Source organism: Sorex araneus, chromosome 1 (assembly GCF_027595985.1).
Source record: "Sorex araneus isolate mSorAra2 chromosome 1, mSorAra2.pri, whole genome shotgun sequence".
Classification (NCBI taxonomy): domain Eukaryota; kingdom Metazoa; phylum Chordata; class Mammalia; order Eulipotyphla; family Soricidae; genus Sorex; species Sorex araneus.
In genome coordinates, this window is record NC_073302.1 from 290,487,144 (window position 1) to 290,507,000 (window position 19,857).

Consider the following 19,857-nt stretch of genomic DNA (forward strand, 5'->3'; position numbering starts at 1 on the left):
GGCACCAGTAACATCTCTCATTGAGGGACTTGTTACTGTTTTTGGCATATCCAATACACACAGGGAGCTTGCCAGGCTCTCCAGGAGGGGCCGAGGAATAGAACTCGGGTTGGCCGCGTGAAAGGCAACGCCCAACCGCTGTGCTATTGCTCCCTACTAACAATAAGTCCCTCGATGAGAGACGTTACTGGTGCCCGCTCAAACGAATCGATGAACTACAGGATGACAGTGACCTCTATGATAAAGTTTCTTCCTTTGTTTTGAAGACAAGTTTAATTGCCAGTGTTTTTAAATATTGCTAAATGACAGTCTTTAAAATATGCTTACGGCCATCTCTAAGACATAAAACAATATGTTAAAGATGTTTAGGAGCTAAGAAACACTTTGCGCTATGCTTAAAAACCATGTTTTTAAGTCAAATTATTATTACTAATTCAAGTAGTTTATTTTTTTGTGTGTACTTATATAGCTTTTTTTTTTCTTTTTGGGTCACACCCAGCAATGCACAGGGGTCACTCCTGGCTCTGCACTCAGGAATTACCCCTGGCGGTGCTCAGGGGACCATATGGAATGCTGGGAATTGAACCCGGGTCGGCCACGTGCAAGGCAAATGCCCTACCCGCTGTGCTATCACTCCAGCCCCTATGTAGCTATTTTTTTCTTACCAAAAAGATGTATGTGTATTTTATATTTTTATGTATTACACATACTAGTATTAATGGAATGTTCCTGTTTATCTTGGAAAAGATGTCAAGTACTAAAACAGTACATTTAAATCTCAAGTGAGGCTTTTTTGCTACTAGTCTCAATGTATGCAAACTGCTTGTAATAATACATATAAGAATTAAAGTCACACCGAGCTTCTTTAGTGTTTATTTCACTGACCTTCTAGCTACTAAGTCAACACTTTGATGTTCTGCGTTCACTTAGAAAATAGTCTAATGTAACACATCTTTTATTTAAAATATCAGATATAGGAATAAATATGAAGTGATGTGCGATTTGCATAAAAGTTGAGTTTGATAGCATTTTTGTATAAGATTAACTGAAAGTATGATAATAAGATCAAGTTTGATTATAAACTAGCGTGGTGGAAGTATAGATTAGGTTGGAAAGGTTCTTCATCTTTTAAGAGTGTGAGCTACATGGGAAAGTAGGAAAAGGATAAAATAAGATTTTATATTTATAGGGCCTGGAGAGATTGTACAGCATGTGAAGTGCTAGCCTTGCACACAGCCAACCCAAGTTCAGTGCCCCACATCCCATATGTTCCCCTGAACACTGCCAGGTGTGGCCCAAAGACCTTAAAAGGAAAAAGAAAAAGATTTGATATTTATATAAGATAATTTTTCTCAGGGCTGGAGCGATAGCACAGCGGGGAGGGTGTTTGCCTTGCACATGGCCAACCCGGGTTCGATTCCCAGCATCTCATATGGTCCCCCGATCACCGCCAGGAGTAGTTCCTAAGTGCAGAATCAGGAGTAATCCCTGTGCATCGCCGGGTGTGACCCAAAAAGCAAAATAATAATAATTTTTTCTCCACGAAATGTAGTTAAAATGGGAGTTAAAGAATAGATGTATCTGTCTTTAGGGAATTGAAACTATGTTTCCATCTGAGCTCTAGTATGATGAGGTCTTGTAACTCTAAGCGAAAGAACTTTCCCTGTGGTGGATGATGTGATGAGAGAGTTGTGTTGCGTGTCTGCAGCACACTGGAGAAATAAATTTTACAGAATAGTGAAGTACATCAAGGGCAGGCTGAATCTAGTTGATTGGAGTCTTTTCTCTAGTAAAACACCAAGTTATTAACACTGTTGTGTACTTGCAGGCTAGACAAATGGCTGCAGTTCTCTTAAGACGTCTTTTGTCCTCTGCATTTGATGAAGTTTATCCAACCCTTCCTTCTGATGTCCAGGCTGCCATCAAGAGTGAACTATTAATGATTATTCAAATGGAAACACAGTCTAGCATGAGAAAAAAAATTTGTGATATTGCTGCAGAGCTGGCCAGGAATTTAATCGGTGTGTATGCAAATATGTTTATTGCTGTGTTATGAAAGAAAATTAAGTGTGTCCTTTCTACTTTCTAAATGGAATGCTTAGAAGACTGTTATTAGATACTGTCTGAAGTGAGAATGATTATAGATTCTACATTTAGAACTCAATTACAAATATTTGAAACTGAAGTCATAATACTTCCTATTGGTTTAAAAAAAAAAGACATGCCTGTGCAGAAATTATTGCCATTATTTGAAAATAGTCGCTTGTTCCCCACACGCCCGCCCCCTGAAAAGGTTTCAAAGCATGGTTAGTTGGCAACTTGCTGTGTTTCCTTGCCAGTAGAAATAGAACTCGGTGGACCATGGGAACGTTTGCTGTTACAGTTATACTGCTCTGTAGGTTGCATTATAAAATACCAAAGGGTTTTTTATTCCTTCTTTTCAAGTCTTTGTTTCCCCCCGCCCCCTGCCCAGACTCTGACACCAGGACATCCCACATGCTTGGTTATGGTGCTTGCTGGGGTTGCGCATTTTGTGGTGGTGGGACCAGCAAGCAGCAGCCTTGCTGGGGATGCCACCGGGCTGGGGGGGGGGGGAGCTGCTGGGTGCTGCTGTCACCCGCCTCCTCGCAGGACGGGCGCTCTGCTGTCCAGGCCCCCCAGAGAACGGTTCCCAGTGAGAGGAAGACTAGAGGTGCGCTTTACTGGTGTTCAGGACTGCTGTCATGCTCAAAATAGCAATCATGATATATTGCATAGGCCTTGATGATTAATTTTGTTTTCTGAACAATCGTGGGCTATTTAGATATTTTTTTGCTGGTCAAGATGGGTACCTCAGTAATAAGGCTGAATCAGATGGGAAAATATTGCAGGTTGTCTGCTTAAGTAACTGATGACACTAATATTTTTTATCTCAGCATACCAGTATGTTGGCTCTGTATTTGATTCCACTTGCAACTTGTCATCTTTATTAATGCCAGCCAGTTTGTTTGTTTGTTTGTTTGCTTTGCTTTGCTTTTTGGGTCATACTGGGCGATGCACAGGGGTTACTCCTGGCTCTGCACTCAGGAATTACTCCTGGCGGTGCTCGGGGGACCATATGGGATGCTGGGAATCGAACCTCGGTCGGCCGCGTGCAAGGCAAACACCCTACCCATTGTGCTATCGCTCCAGCCCCCCAGTTTTTATTTTTTAAATGAAAATTTTGTTTTAAAGATCAGCATTAGGTTCACAACAGAATTGAGAGAAAGGGGGCTGGAGTGATAGCACAGCGGGTAGGGCATTTGCCTTGCACGCGGCCAACCCAGGTTCGATTCCCAGCATCCCATATGGTCTCCGAGCACTGCCAGGAGTAATTCCTGAGTGCACGAGCCAGGAGTAATCCCTGTGCAACGCCGGGTGTGACCCAAAAAGCAAAAACACAAAAGAATTGAGAGAAAGATATAAAGGTAGCTCATGTATCCCTCAGCCCCACACACATAACTTCCTCCTTATCAACCTTCCTCTTTATAGTTATGAATTTTGTTGAAGCTTAAGACCCTCCCTTGAGACTTCATTATCCCCTAAACTAACAAGACAGTGTAATTGTGGCATGATACTGTTTCAGTCCCCTTTCAAATCCTGTTTGTTGTTTTTTTTTTTAACAAGACTGTCCATGTTGAAATGTTGCAGGCATTCAGTGCTCCAGCCCCGATCCCACCACCTTCGTCACCTTCCCTCCACCATCGGTTCCGGTTTCCCAACCACCCCTCCAGCCACCTCCTTTGCAGCCCACCAATAATTTATCTTATATCGCTTATTACCACTAAGTGACAGACTGATCAAAAAGTAATTCTCTAGAAGAAAGTTTATGACAATTGTATCTTTGTATCTCACCATGGGGACATAAAGTCCTTGTCTGAGGGGTGACTAAGCTTGTTGCAAGTTAAGCCTTCTGTGTTGATGCTCTTGTTAGTCGAGTTTGGCTCCTGCGTTACTCCCATCCGATCCGCCGAGCCCCTGCTGGGATGCGGAGTTGGGGCATGTCGATCAGGAAAATCAGGACTGCTAGCTGGGCAGTCCGGTCAGAGGCCTGGTGGGGGCTTTATTAAGGTAGGAGCTGTGCCCTCCCCCTCCCGCCCCCCAAAAAACGCTCACTCCCCAAGGTATTAGCCGGGAACAGGTGTCCAAGAAATTTTTGTGGCTAGTTGGTTTCTTTTGAGATTTGTCTGTGGAACAAGGCCAGTAGATGAGCTTAAGTGACGATGGGTGTGGGCTCGGCTGCTGGGGCTCCTGGAGGTATGGGGAGGGGGGGTCACCCACCCCGGCTCTGGGAAGCCTAGAGTTTGTAACCCCAAAACCCCACGTGTCTGGAGTCTTCAGCGGAGCCAACTCTGTGGGGCTGAGTCTGGAGGCCACAGCTCACGCTGCTCAGGCGGTCCTGGGCTAAGTGCTGGGGGGGGGGAGGCGGGGGGGGGGGGGGGGCTTTGAATTGAATCCAGGCCAGCAGAATGCAAGGCAAGCACCTTAACCCAGGACTAGCTCTTGGGCCCTGTAATTTTCAGGGTTTAACTCAAAATCACTTTGTAATAAAGTGTTTCCAAATGTTTCAAAGTGCTTCCTCTAGTGTTTTTCTAAGAGTTGATGGTGCTGGAAAGATAGCTTGGCTTCATGTGTAGGAGGGCCCCGGGTTTGATGCCAGAGTACCACTTAGTCCTTGAGCACGGCCCCTTGAGCAGGCAGGATGTGACTCAGAAACCAAAAAAGGGAAAAAGAGTATTCTCACGAAAGCGTCATCTTTATGTTGAAAGGGACGGGTTATTTCTAATTTCTACATTTGTGATAAAATCATCGACTCTCAGAGGTACACTAGTGGTTGCGCATTTTTGTTGCATGTTTTACAGAAATTGTATAAAGTTGTGTTAATGTATCATTAAGTTTGTTCCCACACCGGGCTGTGCTCTGGGCTTACTCCATGTCTCTGTGCTCAGAGATTAAATCCTGGTCAGCCACATGCAAGGCAAGTGTCTACCCACTGTACTATCTCCAGCCTTACAGTATCTTAGCAGTTTGAAAGTAATAATTATTTTTCATGATGCCCATTTTTTAAGTCTTTAATAACAGTAGTTTACAGGAATCAGTCAAGTAGTAAAGTGTGCTTTTTTTCCCAAATCCTTTTCATAGAAGTAAAAATCAGCAGAGCTAATACCCGTTTTGTTGCTTTTTTTCATGAGTGTAATGCCATACACAGTTGAAGTACCTGGTTTTATTAGGTTCTGCTTAAGTGTAGTGTGTGACACTTTCTACTCGTACACAGTTTGAGTTTGAAATGGAAGAATCCGTTTCCTCAGTGATTGGAGGTTTATGCCTAAATTCCTTTCCTTGTAGATGAGGATGGCAACAACCAGTGGCCCGAAGGCCTGAAGTTCCTCTTTGACTCAGTCAGCTCTCAGAACATGGGCCTTCGGGAAGCTGCTCTTCACATTTTCTGGTACTTACTTCAAGTTACGTCACCAGTGCCCAGGGCACTTTGTAATTCACCACTGTAATGTCTTCGACTTTATTTCTTTAGAAAAGCTTCAGAATTGCATTGGAAGTAAAATCAGAAATATACAAAGCTTTTTGTTACGTTTATGATCCCTTTTATATGCAGGACTCTCCGGTATTGTTTCTTGACTTCCTCTGATGGTTTGTTCTTTACCTGGAGATTGAAATGATACCAAAATGTAGCTTTTAGAAAGCCACATCTTAGGATGGCATCCGGAAGAAAGGGAAATGCTGCTGAGTCCTGTTTGTTCCCGTGGTCTTCTGTGATGAGCTTTGTGTAAACACAAACTGGGTATTTGCAGGCGACTTCTCTGTGTTACCGACATATAAGAGAAGTGATGATCTACATTAAGAAAAGTTTTACCATGCTATGTTATCGTACCGTTCTGCAGTTTCCATAGAATGGAGTTTATAACTTAAGAGCCAGTTTGGTTTTTTTTTTTTTTTAAATGAAGAGGGCAAGGTTGGAACCTAAGGTGTCAGTGTTCAGGGCCTATTCCTGGCTCTGCTCAGAAGTGACCCCAGTAGTGCTCGGGGACCATATTGTGTCGTTGGGGATTTGGACCAGTATCAGTAGGTACACAAGCTCCTTAGCCCCTGGTGCTATTCTGCCTTCTCATGAGAAAAACCATTTTTTTAGTGAGCTACATCTTGAGCATCAGAAAAGAATGAGTCGGTACTAGATACCATTGTTTATTTCTGTATTCCAGAGTTGGAAGTAAAAGTATTCAGTGAGCTGCTTTACCAGATTTAGAGTAAATTGAAACTTGGGTTCCTGTCCTGATTCCTGCCCAAGGCGTGGGCAGATGGTCAGAAACTGTGGCTCTGGCAGTCAGCATTCAAAGCCCCCGCGATGGTTCTCTTCCGGCTGCAGAACCATCAGGGTTAGCAGCCATTGAGACAGACGGCGAAGGGTGAGGTGTAGGCTGGGGCGCAGTAGTGCCTGCTTTCCCGGGAAGCACCCCTGCCCATAGCCGCCTTCTCCCCTTTGTTTATTTCCGTCCATCCAGTCCCAGGGAGTATTGACTGGGAGGTGTGGAGAAGGCGTCTGCCCCGGGGCTCAGTGTGCCTCGGACAGGCCACAGACATAGTAGAGATGCTCGCTGACCCTCCAGGAAGAGAGGATGCTGTTTCTAACCTAGTAGGTACGAGTTTTCAAGAGCGCTTTGAATCCTTTCTTCAGGAACTTTCCTGGGATTTTTGGAAATCAGCAGCAGCACTATTTAGACGTCATCAAGCGAATGCTGGTTCAGTGCATGCAAGATCAGGAACATCCATCGGTGAGTGATTTCACTGTCACTAGTCCTAGCGTCTCGTCTCATTCAACTGAAGACCGTCATTTGTGAAAGAAAAGTATCTATTCGTAAGGGGAAATATTTGATCTTACGACACGAGCCTCCCCTTCATCGGAATTTGCTCCGCGCTGACGTTGCTTCCTTTCTTCCTTTTAGATCAGGACGTTATCTGCTCGAGCCACGGCTGCTTTCATCCTTGCAAACGAGCACAATGTCGCTCTGTTCAAACACTTTTCAGACTTGTTGCCTGGATTCTTGCAGGTAAGAAACAGTGTAGGGTAGCTCTGTTCTCTCTGCGCGGAATGTCTCGTGAGCTCTCTAGTGCGCTCAGGCCGTCAGTGGTCACTCGTTCCCTGCTGCTCTGGGCTGGATTGAACAAAATACAGAATGGAAGCCTTCGCTCCCTGTTGAGCTTATCTATTGCCTTCAGTAGACCTAGTCTCAAAATGTTAACATTGTTTGACTTTATTTCCCCTGTAAATGCGGTTTTTGCTTGTTATTGAATATGCAACCACATAGATTATTTCCAGAAAAACCAGAAAACCTGTGAAATTTAATGCAGATTTACATAAGTGAAACTAACAAGGAAAAGACACTTCTTCATCAAGGCCACAGTATCTAGGTGCTTATCAAAATCGAGCTGTAGGTCCTTAATCTTAACCACAGAGCTCACAACAGTTTATGTTTCTAAGTAAATATTTTGCAGTAATTCACATTATTATATCCTAAGGATAAGTTGTTTGGTTTTTGGGGTCACACCCTGCGATGCTCAAGGGCGGGCTCCTGGCTATGCACCCAGGAGTTCCATATGGTCCCCAAGCATACTCCTGGACGCTTGGGGATGTTAGTGTCCAGGAAGCATCTGCCTGCTGCAGATAAGCAGAATCAGGGATTTTCAGCTTTGTCAAATCCCTTTTTATAATAAATATTTTTTTCATAATGATGATACAGTAACTATAAGTCTCTCAATGAGAGACATTACTACTGGTGCCCGCTCGAACAAATTGATGAGCAACGGGATGACAGTGATAGTGATGATACGTTAAAATAAGGCAAAGAAATATGTGATCGGGTTCAGATAATAAATGGAGTATTGGGAGAAGAGGGGCCCACACCTGGCACTGTTGGGGGTGACTGTCGGGCTGCAGGGCTGAGCTCCAGCCCCGTCAATGACGGAAAGCGTTTGGCCCGCAGGATACAGTCATTTTAGCTCAGGAGGTGTGGGGGTGCCTCAATGGGGGGGGGGGGGCCGCCTCTTCCCATCTCAGTCACTGTTCTGGAAACTCATCCTCAAGATACTGTGGCCTGCGTCAAGGAGTTGAGTGGGAGAGGGGCTCAGAGGGGCTGGCGGGCAGTTTCTCTGATGCAGGCCTTTCCTCCCTGCCGAAAGGCAGAGGTAGGGCAAGCGGCCAAGTGCCGTTCCAGTGTTTGAGTGGTTTGTTACCGGAGAATCCTGGTCTCATCAGGATTTTCTTCCTTTGAAGTTGGAGTAACTTAGAGTGTTTGCCAGAATTGTGAAGTAGGCAGTGGTGGGTCGAAAATGCACACCTGGAAACCGCACCGTGGCCAGGTCCCACGGCTCCCTTCTGGCTCTAAAAGGACTTCTGGAAAGCCCAGGATTTCATGGCGGCGGCGGCTAGTGTAGTTCACTGGTTTTGGTTTTGATTTGGGTGGAAACTCTTGGGGGACGCACTGCAATGGCAGGTGTCAGAGGTAAAGTACTGCATGGTGCGGCGTTAGCTAAATTCGTACTTGCCATGCAGGGAGTAGTCGGAGCAGCTCTCCGAAGTCTGCTTTGCAGTGTTTGGGCTAATGAGGTGTCAGGAAGTGACAGACTCAGGCCTCCTTTGTTTCATCTCTTCTAGGCTGTAAATGACTCGTGCTACCAGAATGACGACTCAGTCCTAAAATCTCTGGTGGAGATTGCAGACACTGTTCCGAAGTACCTGCGCCCCCACCTGGAAGCGACCTTGCAGCTCAGTCTGAAGGTGAGTGCTCGCCCGGCCCCTGCTCTGCTCTGCTCGGCCGCCAGCCTCTGAGTGTGTGGCTTTCTCCCTACAGTTGTGTGGAGACACGAGCCTCAACAACATGCAGCGCCAGCTCGCCCTGGAAGTGATCGTCACCCTGTCCGAAACCGCGGCGGCGATGCTAAGGAAACACACCAGTATCATCGCTCAGACGAGTAAGTCGGAGCTGCCCGTGGTATGCTCTAATGTGCGACTCCCACCTGCTGGCTGTGCGGGCGGGATGGAGAAGGAGCTGCGCTCGGCTGGAGCCCGGCTTGCCCGTGGCTCGGGTGGTCCCCCTCAGGCCCCTCCAGCAGTAAGCCCTGAGCACAGCCAGATGTGCCCCACGCTCCCACTGCCGTTTTGTTTCCCTGCTGTAACGAATGCACTTTCAGAGTCAGGCGTGCCATGAGTCGGGAGAGCCACCTCTGCTGCACGCCTCACACGCGCACGACCCCCGCTGGGCCACGCTGCGGCAGCCTCACTCCGAGCCTGCAGCCCCCTGGGACCTGGCCAGGGACCTTGGGCAGGACACTGGGTCAAGTCAAAGAACCAGTGAATGGTGCTCCTCAGTTGAACGCGAAACCAAGCAACTTTAGTACAAAGCCCAGCAGAGCCGCCTTAAGACTGGTAAAAGTCACGCGTGGAAAATGGGCCGCGAAGACCGTTTTGATGAGCAGCGGTAGAGCTCTTACCCCGTCAGAGCTCGGAGTGTGTAGAACTGGTGACTGGTGCGGGTGTCGCCACAGGGATCTGAGGGAGTGAAGGCTAAGTTCTAGGCTTGGTGAGGAGAGCGGATCTCCTGCAGTGCTGGGGGTCACAGGGCGTAGGCCTGTGAGGCAGATGCTTTCCAGCTGAAGGTCACTTTCCAGGACTTACAAACAGGCACAGACACAAAACCTTGCTAAGTCTGCAAGTACTAAACGTATTAACCAGCTGGAAACACCGTGAACGAAGGAGAGATGGCCAACAGGGGGAAGAGAGTTGCAGCGCGCAGTCAGCAGGGTCGGTTTCTAGAAAATCCTCCCTGAGCCCTGCTCAGTCTCTGAAAACCAGGGTCGTTGGTGGGTACAGAAGGGGCCCGGAGGCTGACGGCCTCCAGTTGTTGGAGGGCTGAGTAGGGGAGTGTGGGGTGGAAAGGAGAAGGTGGGCCCCACCCAGAGGCGCTCAGGAACTTGCGCTGCCCCTGCTGAGTGAGTCCTGGCGGTGCCCAGGGCCCTGGTCGGGAGTGCTGCGTTAGTGCCAGGTGAGGCGGGCCGTGGGCACACCTGCCTGTGCATGCAGGCTGGAGGGGCCGTGGAGAGCAGTTCGGGGGGCTTGGGTTAGTGGAGATAACTGAGCACACGTGTCAGGAAGATCTGTGTGCGGGCCCGAGGGGACAGTGGGTGGGGTTGGAGCTCGCCGCCCTGTGGCCCCCTAAGGCTCGGCAGGAGGGTGACTGAGCCCAGCGTTTAGAATGCGCCCCGAGCGCCTCTGGGTGTGGCCCAAACATAACAGTGAAAATTTCTTCAGAGCAAATTTTTTCATAGAAATTAGAAATAGCAAAAATATCTGTTCACGTAACATGTACCATGCATGTGTAATGGAGTGTTGTGAAGCATTAAGTTTGCGTGTGTTGAGAAAAGGACAAATGCCCAAATGATGCCTGGCTTACATTTTTACATAAAAAAACACTAGCTTGGGGCCTGAGGGGTAGTGTGAGAGATACCTTCAGAACCCCCAGCGTCACATCCAGTCCCCAGAGCGCTGCTCGGTGTGGCCCCAGAACCAAGGGTAAGGATAAAGTGAAATCTTAATTTAGTACTATGTCACTATTTCGAATCCTTAAAGCCTTAAATCCCCAAAAAAAATAGTTCATGTGTGAAGCAGTTGAGAATGTTAAGAGTTTTCTCAGAACGTGAAAGCATTGGAGAAGTTTGACATTACGTTACTTTAAAAAGAACAAAATCTGGGCCTGCCGGCCAACTTGGAATCAACCATCAGCATCTCATATGGTCCCCCAGCACTGCCAGGACTGATTCCTTAGTGCAGAGCCCAGAGCATCACCAGGTGTGACCACCACCACCTCCCAAAAATAAAAATATTCAAAAATAAAAAGGGACAAAATCTAAACAAATGTGGCTCATTTAAAAAAAAAAGCAGATACTTGGTTACACAGATCATTTTTGTCTTGCTCTCCTCAAGGCAAAGTTATTCTTCATTTCATCTTAAAATTCATGTTTCTAAGTAATGAGAGTGACAGAAGGAAAAGTCCTGGTCTTCAGTGTGAAATAACTATTGGCTTCAGTTCCTCAGATGTTGGCGATGATGGTTGATCTGGAAGAGGATGAGGACTGGGCGAATGCAGATGAGCTGGAGGATGATGACTTTGACAGGTAAGGGCCCGCGCCCCCAGGCCCCAGGCGCCTCCTTGGCAGGAGGGCGGGTGGGGGAGCATGGGCGCGCCCTACCCTGCTGGGCTTGTGGGGTGAAAGAGCCGCTGTGGTGCCTGGTGGAGAGAGACTGCCATTGCTAAGAGGCCGGCCTCGGGCGCCAGCTCCCGGGGAGTGTCGGAAAGTAATGCCAGGGTCAGGACTGCAGGTCGGGTTTCCTGTCCTCCTTCAGTTACTGGTGTGCCCTGCCCTGCCCGTGGACTTCACACGGAGGGCACTCTTAAAAGAGTTCATCGTTTATGAAGTTTTTGGTGTGTGTGTAGGGGGGGAGGGGTGTATTTTGATGTGATGAGTGAGGTCCGTGAGTGAATTGACTCGAAGCTGCTGTAAGGCTCACTTGTCTTCAGAGGACAGTTCTCTTTCCCAGTTTCGCTGTTCCAAAGGTGTGAAGTCCTGGCTGCCCCAGTTTCTCTCATTTCAGTGAAAATGCTAGAATTAAGCTCTAAAGGCGTATCGTTTTTTAAGCAGTACAGTTTGCACCTCTTTAAAGGGAAATAAGATTCCCCCCACGGACATCTACACACACCCTGAGCACCCATCAGCGTCTGTGTCTGTCCAGTGACAAGTGTGACGGAGGGATGGGCGGGAGTGAGATACGCAAGGCTCCTGCAAGCTTTCTGGTTGGGTGTGCTCAGGGGACCATTTGTGATACCCAGGATCAAACCCAAGGCAGTCACACGCAAACTTGACCCACTGCACTGTCTCCTGCCCCCAGACATTGTTTGAACGAGTGGCACGTGGTGGATTGGAGAGAGAACGTTGTAAAAATATGAGACTTTTCTTCTAAGCACATTAAGTCACGATGAAGTTTTGTTTGCAGGCCAGAGAGAGCTCGGTGCTCTGAGCTCATGGTTAGTGTGTGGGCAGCCTGGGTTTGGTCCCAAGCACCAGAAACAGGAAAGAGAACTTTTTAAATTTATTCCTCCTCCCCTGTCCCTTTTCTATTTTAAATTTTATTTTTATATAGTTGTTCACAGTAATTCATTACATTCATTATTCCTACACCAGTCAGACCACCGTTACACTTTCCAGCCACCATGATTTCGAGTTTTCCCTCCACCACCCGAGAGTGTCCTAAAGGCAGATCCTAAAGAATTTATTTGATATTGCTTGTTACGAATAATCCGCTAAAAGTATCCAAAAAGGTTTCCTTAGAGGAAAGTGTGTGAAAGCTGTGGGGTCTCACCTTGGCGTCATTAAGTCTCTGTGTAAGAGATCACTAACGTGTTACTGGTTGAGCCTTGTGCATATGCAGATACACCGGTTGCCTTCTGCTTTACACCCCGTCAGATGTGGTGTGCCCCCCTTGGCACATCTCCCCTGCCCTGCCCGCAGCTTGGCTGCATACCCCCCAGGGGCTGTTGGGGCCGGGCGCACATTCCCATGGTGACCGCCCCCTCTGTCTCCAGCAACGCAGTCGCCGGCGAGAGCGCTCTGGACCGAATGGCCTGTGGACTCGGCGGGAAGCTGGTCCTGCCCATGATCAAGGAACACATCATGCAGATGCTGCAGAATCGTAAGCGGCTCCTTCCCTTCCTTCCCGTGCGGGGTAGGCCGACTCGCGCTCAGGCTACATCTAGCAGCTCTCCGGCCCTGTGGAGTCTGGCCGGCCCCGCTTTCACATGATACGGGTAACGATGCTTTTGAGGGTCCAGCGGCAGGCTGACCCTCAGCCCCCCCCGGGGATGGTCCAGGGCTGCCCCCTCCACCCCACCCCCGATCTCTTTAGTCATCTTTTGGAATCTTGCGTTGTTGTGAAGCTAGAGGGTGTTTCTCCTCCTACTGCTGGCATTCCTTTCACAATTGCCTTCAGTGTAGAGGGAAACGACCAATTCAAAGGAAATTGGCAGGCTTGGCAGTTAGGTTTGAGGGGAGGGTTCCCTGCAGTGTCGGGGCCTGGGCTGAGGCTTCTGCCTCCCGAGCTTCACACCAGCCCTCGGGGCCCGTGTCGTTCCCCCTTTCTTACCCGCCTAGATGTATTGAGGGCTTCTCCCATAGGAATAGAGTCTGCATCGCAGAAGGCTCAGCTGGGAGCTGCTAGGATATAACTTTCCTCCTTTGAAATGGAAGAAACTAAAGCCAGAAGATAGTAAGACTTTCCAAGGTCGTCCGAATTTCTTGTGGATATAGCTGCGATACATAAAATAATTTGACTTTAGAATCCTTTGCCGCTTACTAGCTGGAGCCACGTGGATTTACACCAGATAGTCAATTCTTATGAAGATTTATTAGAATTAAGTGAAGGGTTTTTTTTTTCCCACTTTATTGATGCATTTGTGACAGGCATTCAGTAATCCATTCCCAGTCCTATTCCCTCCGTGACCTTCACTATTCTCGCTTCCCCCGTCACCCCTCCAGCCTGCCCTGCGCTGGGACTTTGGGCTCCGCAGCAGCCGGGGGAGCTTGTCTCAGACCCAGGACTAGGGCTGCTTCCGAAGACGCGGTGAAAGACTGTAGGAACTTCTTATTTTTTTATTTTATTATTATTTTTTTCTTTTTGGGTCACACCTGGCGATGCACAGGGGTTACTCCTGGCTCTGCACTCAGGAATTACTCCTGGCGGTGCTCAGGGGACCATATGGGGTGCTGGGAATTGAACCCGGGTCAGCCACGTGCAAGGCAAATGCCCTACCCGCTGTGCTATTGCTCCAGCCCCCTGTAGGAACTCCCTGCCAGCTTTGTTGGCTTGTTTTTTCCAGCTATTTTTAAATATATATTTTTAATGAAGGCACCATGATTTTCAAGTTATTTGTGATAGAATTATTTGGAGCATGCAGTGTTGAAACACCAGTCCCACCACCGGTGTTCGGGGTTCTTGCCACAGGCAGGCATATAACATTTATTTAGTAGTTTACTTATTTTTGAAGCAGAATACTTTCATGAAAAATTTAGAGAGAGGGCTAGAACAATAGTACAGCGGGGAGGGCATTTGCCTTGCACGTGGTCGACCCGGGTTTGATCCCCAGCATCCCATATCGTCCCCTGATTACCGCCAGGAGAATTCCTGAGTGCAGAGCCAGGAGTAACCCCGGTGCATCTCCAAGTGCGACCCAAAAAGCAAAAGAAGAAAAGAAAAATTTAGAGACATGTAAAGGGAGAGAAAAAGAGGTACACACTCAGGAGTCGAGAGAAACCCTAGCTTCTCCAGAGGGAAAAAACGCCACGCACTTAATTTTTAACAGTTTTGCTGCATTTGCTTTAAATATTAAAGACGAAAACTTCATAGCCTAACAATTTGAAGGAGGAAAACAGTTTGTAAATCTCTTCAGTGTACTGTTTCACTCTTGGGGCTGCAGAGAGTACAGCGGGGAGGACGCTGGCCTGGCAGCTTGGTGACCCAGAGCTGACCCCTGGCAGAGCCCTGGGCACTCCCAGATGTGACCCCCACGTCAGGGAAAATTAAGAATGACTTCTCAAACCAAATATTTTATCCCTCTCCTCCCCCACCCCCCACAAAAAAAGTAAGACAGCTTTGCCTTCTGGGCCTCTGAACGTATCTTGAGGGTCCCGGAGTTCTCCCTTTCAGAGACATTGCGGCTCAGTTCTTAGATTTGCCTGCTTATTTAGGTGTACCTTGCTTTGTGTTCCACAAGGGATTTGAGCAGCCCAAAGGGGAAAATGATACAGTGAATATAAATATTTTTGGCCTGAGGATTACCCTCTACAAGAGGGTATGAGTGCTAGTAAGAGTTGGAATTGCTTAGCTAACACTAAGCCAAAAAGCACGGGTGCAAATAGGTCATTCCATAGTTTTATCATAAAAATTATTTTGAAATATTTTCTTCTTGGCTTTTTTTTTTTTTCTTTTTGGGTCACACCTGGCAATGCACAGGAGTCATTCCTGGCTCATGCACTCAGGAATTATCCCTGGCAGTGCTCAAGGGACCATATGGGATGCTGGGATTCGAACCCGGGTCGGCCACGTGCAAGGCAACTGCCCTGCCCGCTGTGCTATCACTCCAGCTCCTCTTCTTGGCTTTTTAATTATTTCTTTGTTAATTCTTTTTGAAGAAACATCGCTGAAAAATTAGCTAAATCTATCTTCAATAAAGAGTATATGACACAATCTAGATTCTTAATTGCTTATCAGCAATCATGGAGGAAAATCTTATTTTAGATGGTTTATAAATACTGATGAGACTCTTTAATACATACTGCGTTTTTAGCCGGGGATAAATTCTGTGACCTCGTCAGGTTAACAGGGAAATTATCCAGTCTGTGCTCTTACTGCGTTCTCTTGCCAATGAGCGTTTCCCTCCCGGCTCGTGACGGCTCCGATGGCCTGTTCGCCATGTCCAACTGGGCTCCTCTGCGTGTGGTTGTCTTGCAGCCGACTGGAAGTACCGACACGCGGGACTGATGGCCTTATCTGCCATCGGGGAGGGCTGCCACCAGCAGATGGAAGGAATTCTGAACGAGATCGTAAACTTCGTCTTGCTTTTCCTCCAGGACCCCGTGAGTATCAGGAAATAGTGCTCCTGCTGGGTTTGCCGGGTTCCCTGGGAAGCCGCTCGCTCTCCTAACCCAGACTCTCCCGTTCCAGCATCCCAGAGTAAGGTACGCGGCCTGCAACGCTGTGGGCCAGATGGCCACAGACTTCGCACCTGGTTTCCAGAAGAAGTTCCACGAGAAGGTGGGTGAGCAGGGTCGGGGTCGGGGCGCGGGGGCCGCCTCCAGGGCGCGAGTGTGCTCACCCCGTTGGCGTCCCAGGTGATCGTGGCGCTGCTGCAGACCATGGAAGACCAAGGCAACCAGCGGGTGCAGGCCCACGCCGCGGCCGCGCTCATCAACTTCACCGAGGACTGCCCCAAGTCCCTGCTGGTCCCCTACCTGGACAACCTGGTGAAGCACCTCCACTCCATCATGGCCCTGAAGCTCCAGGAGGTGAGGCCAGGGGCGCGCGGGTCGGGGGGCAGCCACCTCCGCCCGCCTGGGGCTGTCGGGAATGAAGCCCGCCGGTCCGGCTGGCCAGAAATAAGACGAGTACTTTTTGAACCCTGACTGGTATCAGTCGGTGTGAAAGAACTGTTCTGTGTCCTGACTAGCGGCACGAAACCGTGATAATGCGGTTCCAGGTGAGCGTGGGAGGGCCGGGCAGGAAAGGGAGATAACAGGCCAGCCCCTCAGACGGCCACTGTTCAGGGCGCGTCAGTGGTAACTGGAAATCCAGAGGCAAAGTAGATCCGAAATCATGACATTTCTCCTGAAGTGTTAACGCTTCTTTTGCCAGTTTGTATTTAAAGAGATGAAGGAGATAAAATACACTGTTTTCCTAACCTGGGTGACAGACGTAGACAAAATGTTTTATTAAATATACCTTTTGTGGGGCCGGAGTGATAGCACAGCGGGTAGTGTGTTTGCCTTGCACGCGGCCGACCCAGGTTCGGTCCCCGGCATCCCATATGGTCCCCCAAGCACTGCCAGGAGTAATTCCTGAGTGCAAAGCCAGGAGTAACCCCTGAGCATTGCTGGGTGTGACCCAAAAAGCAAATATATATACACCTTTTGTTTTAAGCAAATGCAATTTTAAATAATTAAAAATAATTTTTCTTTACTAAGATGTGGTCACCCAAATGGGTTTTATACCTGGAGCTTAGGTAAGAAGTGACCCTAGCCTTCGTCAGTCTCAGCAGGCCGAGAATGTGGGAAACTTGGTGTCGACTGTGTGGGGCTGGGGGAGAGTTGAGAGCAGATTGAGTCAGTCGTTGGCCGTGAGCGGTGTCCCGGTGGGTTTGGGGAAGGGGTGCAGTGTGAAGATTCGGCCCCGGGAAGGAGGGGCAGGTGAGATTCAGAGACTGGGGAAGGAGCATCTACGGGGTACAAGGAGGATAGTAAATGCTCGGGGAGAGCTGGGCAGAGCGGCAGGGAGGCGCGATACTCCTGCCGCCAGGGGCTCCGGCTGTGCTGGGCAGAGCAGCGGGGCCAGGTGCCAGAGCTGGGTGCCCAGGCGGTAGAGTGAAGACAGCCCCGCGGGGACCGGCCCAGGCATCCTTCCTCTGCTCCCCCTGGGAGAGAGACGGTCATGGTGTGTGCTGACCTTGGTTGCCACCAAGTGACCTCTGCGCATCCTTGGGCAGGAAAGGGTGGTTTCGTCAGTTCCGCCAACACGGGGGACCAGGCGCAGAAGGAAGCACTTGTGGTGTGCTGGGTTCCCACTTCTGGGCAGGGCCGGCAGCTGCAAGGGATGGACAGAGAGACATTTCCTCCTCGGCCAGCGCCGCTCGCAGTGGGACTGTGCCCCAGGTCAGGCACGGAAGCCTGGAGCGTCCAGGCGTGTGCCGAGGAGTCGCATCTGTGCCAGACAAGTCTCTGATACACCCCCACCGGGGGAGGAGACGTCTGCCTGTGCGCCTGGTGCCATGGGTTCTGCAGTTCGCTCCCGAGCCACATGCTCTGCCTGCACTGGCCAGGGGCATTTTGGACCGTGGGGTGAGTATTTGTGCTTGTTCCTCGTGTCCATGCATGTGTTCTGTGTGTCCCCCAGTTGATTCAGAAAGGCACCAAGTTAGTTCTGGAACAAGTCGTGACGTCCATCGCGTCGGTCGCCGACACTGCGGAGGAGAAGTTTGTCCCATACTATGACTTGTTCATGCCATCGCTGAAGCACATTGTGGAGAACGCCGTGCAGAAGGAGCTGCGGCTTCTCCGGGGGAAGACGATCGAGTGCATCAGCCTCATCGGCCTGGCTGTCGGGAAGGAAAAGGTGAGTGCTGGGCCTGCGCTGAGGTCACTGTGGAGTCTGACCCCGGTGACACCGAGGGCACCGGAGGTTCCTTCTCGTTGTGAGAGTGGGGGCCACCTGGGGTCTTTTCCATCACCACGTGGTCCTGCCAGGTCGCTTCTGTCTTATGTGTCCGTCGTTTTTTTCCATCATCCACTAATAAGTTTGGTCCTTTCCCAGCCCTGTGTCCAGTGTAGCTCGCAAGGCATCGGAAGTTCAGAATCCTGAGCGCACGTTTCGCCAGTTTAAGCACGCTGGGAAGTGTTGCGTTTGCTTTCCCGCTGACTACGGGCAGCCTGGAGAGAGTTGGAATGCTCTTGAGAAAAGCGTTAGCTGGCCTGCGGGCCGTTGTCTTTTCGTCCCTGCCAGCAAACGTTCCCATCCTGCACTCGGAACACAGCCAGCAGGAGGTCACAAGGGCCATTGCAGCTGGTCACCCCAGGCTGCCCGGCATGGTTCCACAGCTCTGGCCGGCCGGGCACTTCCCCCTCCTGAAGCCCCGGCATCCGTGGAGCTGCGCTCCCTTTCAGGAACCCCCAAGCGAGCTCTCAGAGCCAGCGTCACTGCCACCTTTCTTTGCTGGGTCACCCTTGATAAACCAGCTGAACACTTGTGTTCCCTGCGCCTCCAAATTCCACTGTGCATATCTGGAGCTTCTCCAGACCAGGGAGTTAGGTGACAGCCGTTGTTCTGAGCACTCTGTGTCTGGGTGCTTCTGCTCCTAGGAATGCCTGGACCGCAGACCAAGTCGTGATGCCTTCGGGTTTAGATACTGTACTTCACTTTGACCTTGCCTGGAAAGTACCATTTTCAGGAAGCTCCTCCGTCCATTGCGCCATGAGTGAAACTCGGCATGATGCTTGGGTTTCTGGGTGGCTGTGGCTCCAGTGGGAAATGCAGGCACTAGGCTGTAACATTGTGTCACTGCATCAGAAGCAGAATTGGTTGTCAGTGGGCGTGTCTGATGCTGCCTGCTAATGCCGGAATCACTCCTTCCAGTTCATGCAGGACGCGTCGGATGTGATGCAGCTGTTGTTGAAGACCCAGACGGACTTCAGCGACATGGAGGATGACGACCCTCAGGTAATGCCGCTGCCACACCCGGTCCTCTCCCCGGAGCCCCTCACATCGTCAGAGGGGCAGCCCAGGTTGCAGGGCTCTTCCGCTGGGTGTGCCACACCACGTACTCGCGAGCACTCGGCACACCAGTGCTGGACTAAGCATGAGCACCACCATCTGGGTCACATGGAAAATCAGTGCATGGAAGTGGAAATGTTTATGGGTCTCGATCATGTCTTGCTTCTCAGAAGAAAAAAACTAAGTCAGTCCTGCCCCCGTGCCTGAGTGGCGGCCATCCCGTTCCTATCGGGGACCCTTCACAGCCTTGCCAGGCGTGCCGCTTGCTTGAAGGGTTGTGCTCAAGCCTTGTTTCTGCGCCTACAGGCTGGCTGCTTTGGGGGTCCTCACTGCCCGCCGTGTCTCAGTCCGTTTCCGTTTCCCCTCAGATCTCGTACATGATCTCCGCCTGGGCCCGGATGTGCAAGATCCTGGGGAAGGAGTTCCAGCAGTACCTGCCGGTGGTCATGGGGCCGCTGATGAAGACCGCGTCCATCAAGCCGGAGGTCGCCCTGTTGGACAGTAGGTGTCTTCAGGCGCACCTCGTGCTTGCTAGGCTTCCCTGCTGGTTCTTAGCCCTGACTTGGCCGTCTTCTCTGTTTAACAGCTCAGGACATGGAGAACATGAGTGACGACGATGGTTGGGAGTTTGTGAACCTTGGAGACCAGCAGAGCTTTGGTATTAAGACTGCAGGACTGGAGGAAAAATCTACGGCTTGCCAGATGTTGGTGAGTGATTACCTTTACTGAACTTTGTTTCGCAA

At 49.7% G+C, this 19,857-nt stretch overlaps 1 protein-coding gene across 1 annotated transcript in view; it reads left to right on the forward strand.

Annotated features, from left to right (window-relative positions):
• Positions 1-19,857, forward strand: part of IPO5 (importin 5) — a 32,683-nt gene that overhangs the window by 5,664 nt on the left and 7,162 nt on the right. Inside the window, exons 3-17 of the mRNA XM_012933959.2 lie at positions 1,829-2,021; positions 5,365-5,467; positions 6,707-6,803; positions 6,975-7,079; positions 8,684-8,806; positions 8,880-9,000; positions 11,112-11,199; positions 12,666-12,772; positions 15,587-15,711; positions 15,800-15,889; positions 15,967-16,140; positions 17,741-17,959; positions 18,977-19,060; positions 19,483-19,615; positions 19,701-19,822. Coding sequence (XP_012789413.2) covers positions 1,829-2,021; positions 5,365-5,467; positions 6,707-6,803; positions 6,975-7,079; positions 8,684-8,806; positions 8,880-9,000; positions 11,112-11,199; positions 12,666-12,772; positions 15,587-15,711; positions 15,800-15,889; positions 15,967-16,140; positions 17,741-17,959; positions 18,977-19,060; positions 19,483-19,615; positions 19,701-19,822 — 1,884 coding nt within the window. The remainder of the gene's footprint in view (positions 1-1,828; positions 2,022-5,364; positions 5,468-6,706; positions 6,804-6,974; positions 7,080-8,683; positions 8,807-8,879; positions 9,001-11,111; positions 11,200-12,665; positions 12,773-15,586; positions 15,712-15,799; positions 15,890-15,966; positions 16,141-17,740; positions 17,960-18,976; positions 19,061-19,482; positions 19,616-19,700; positions 19,823-19,857) is intronic.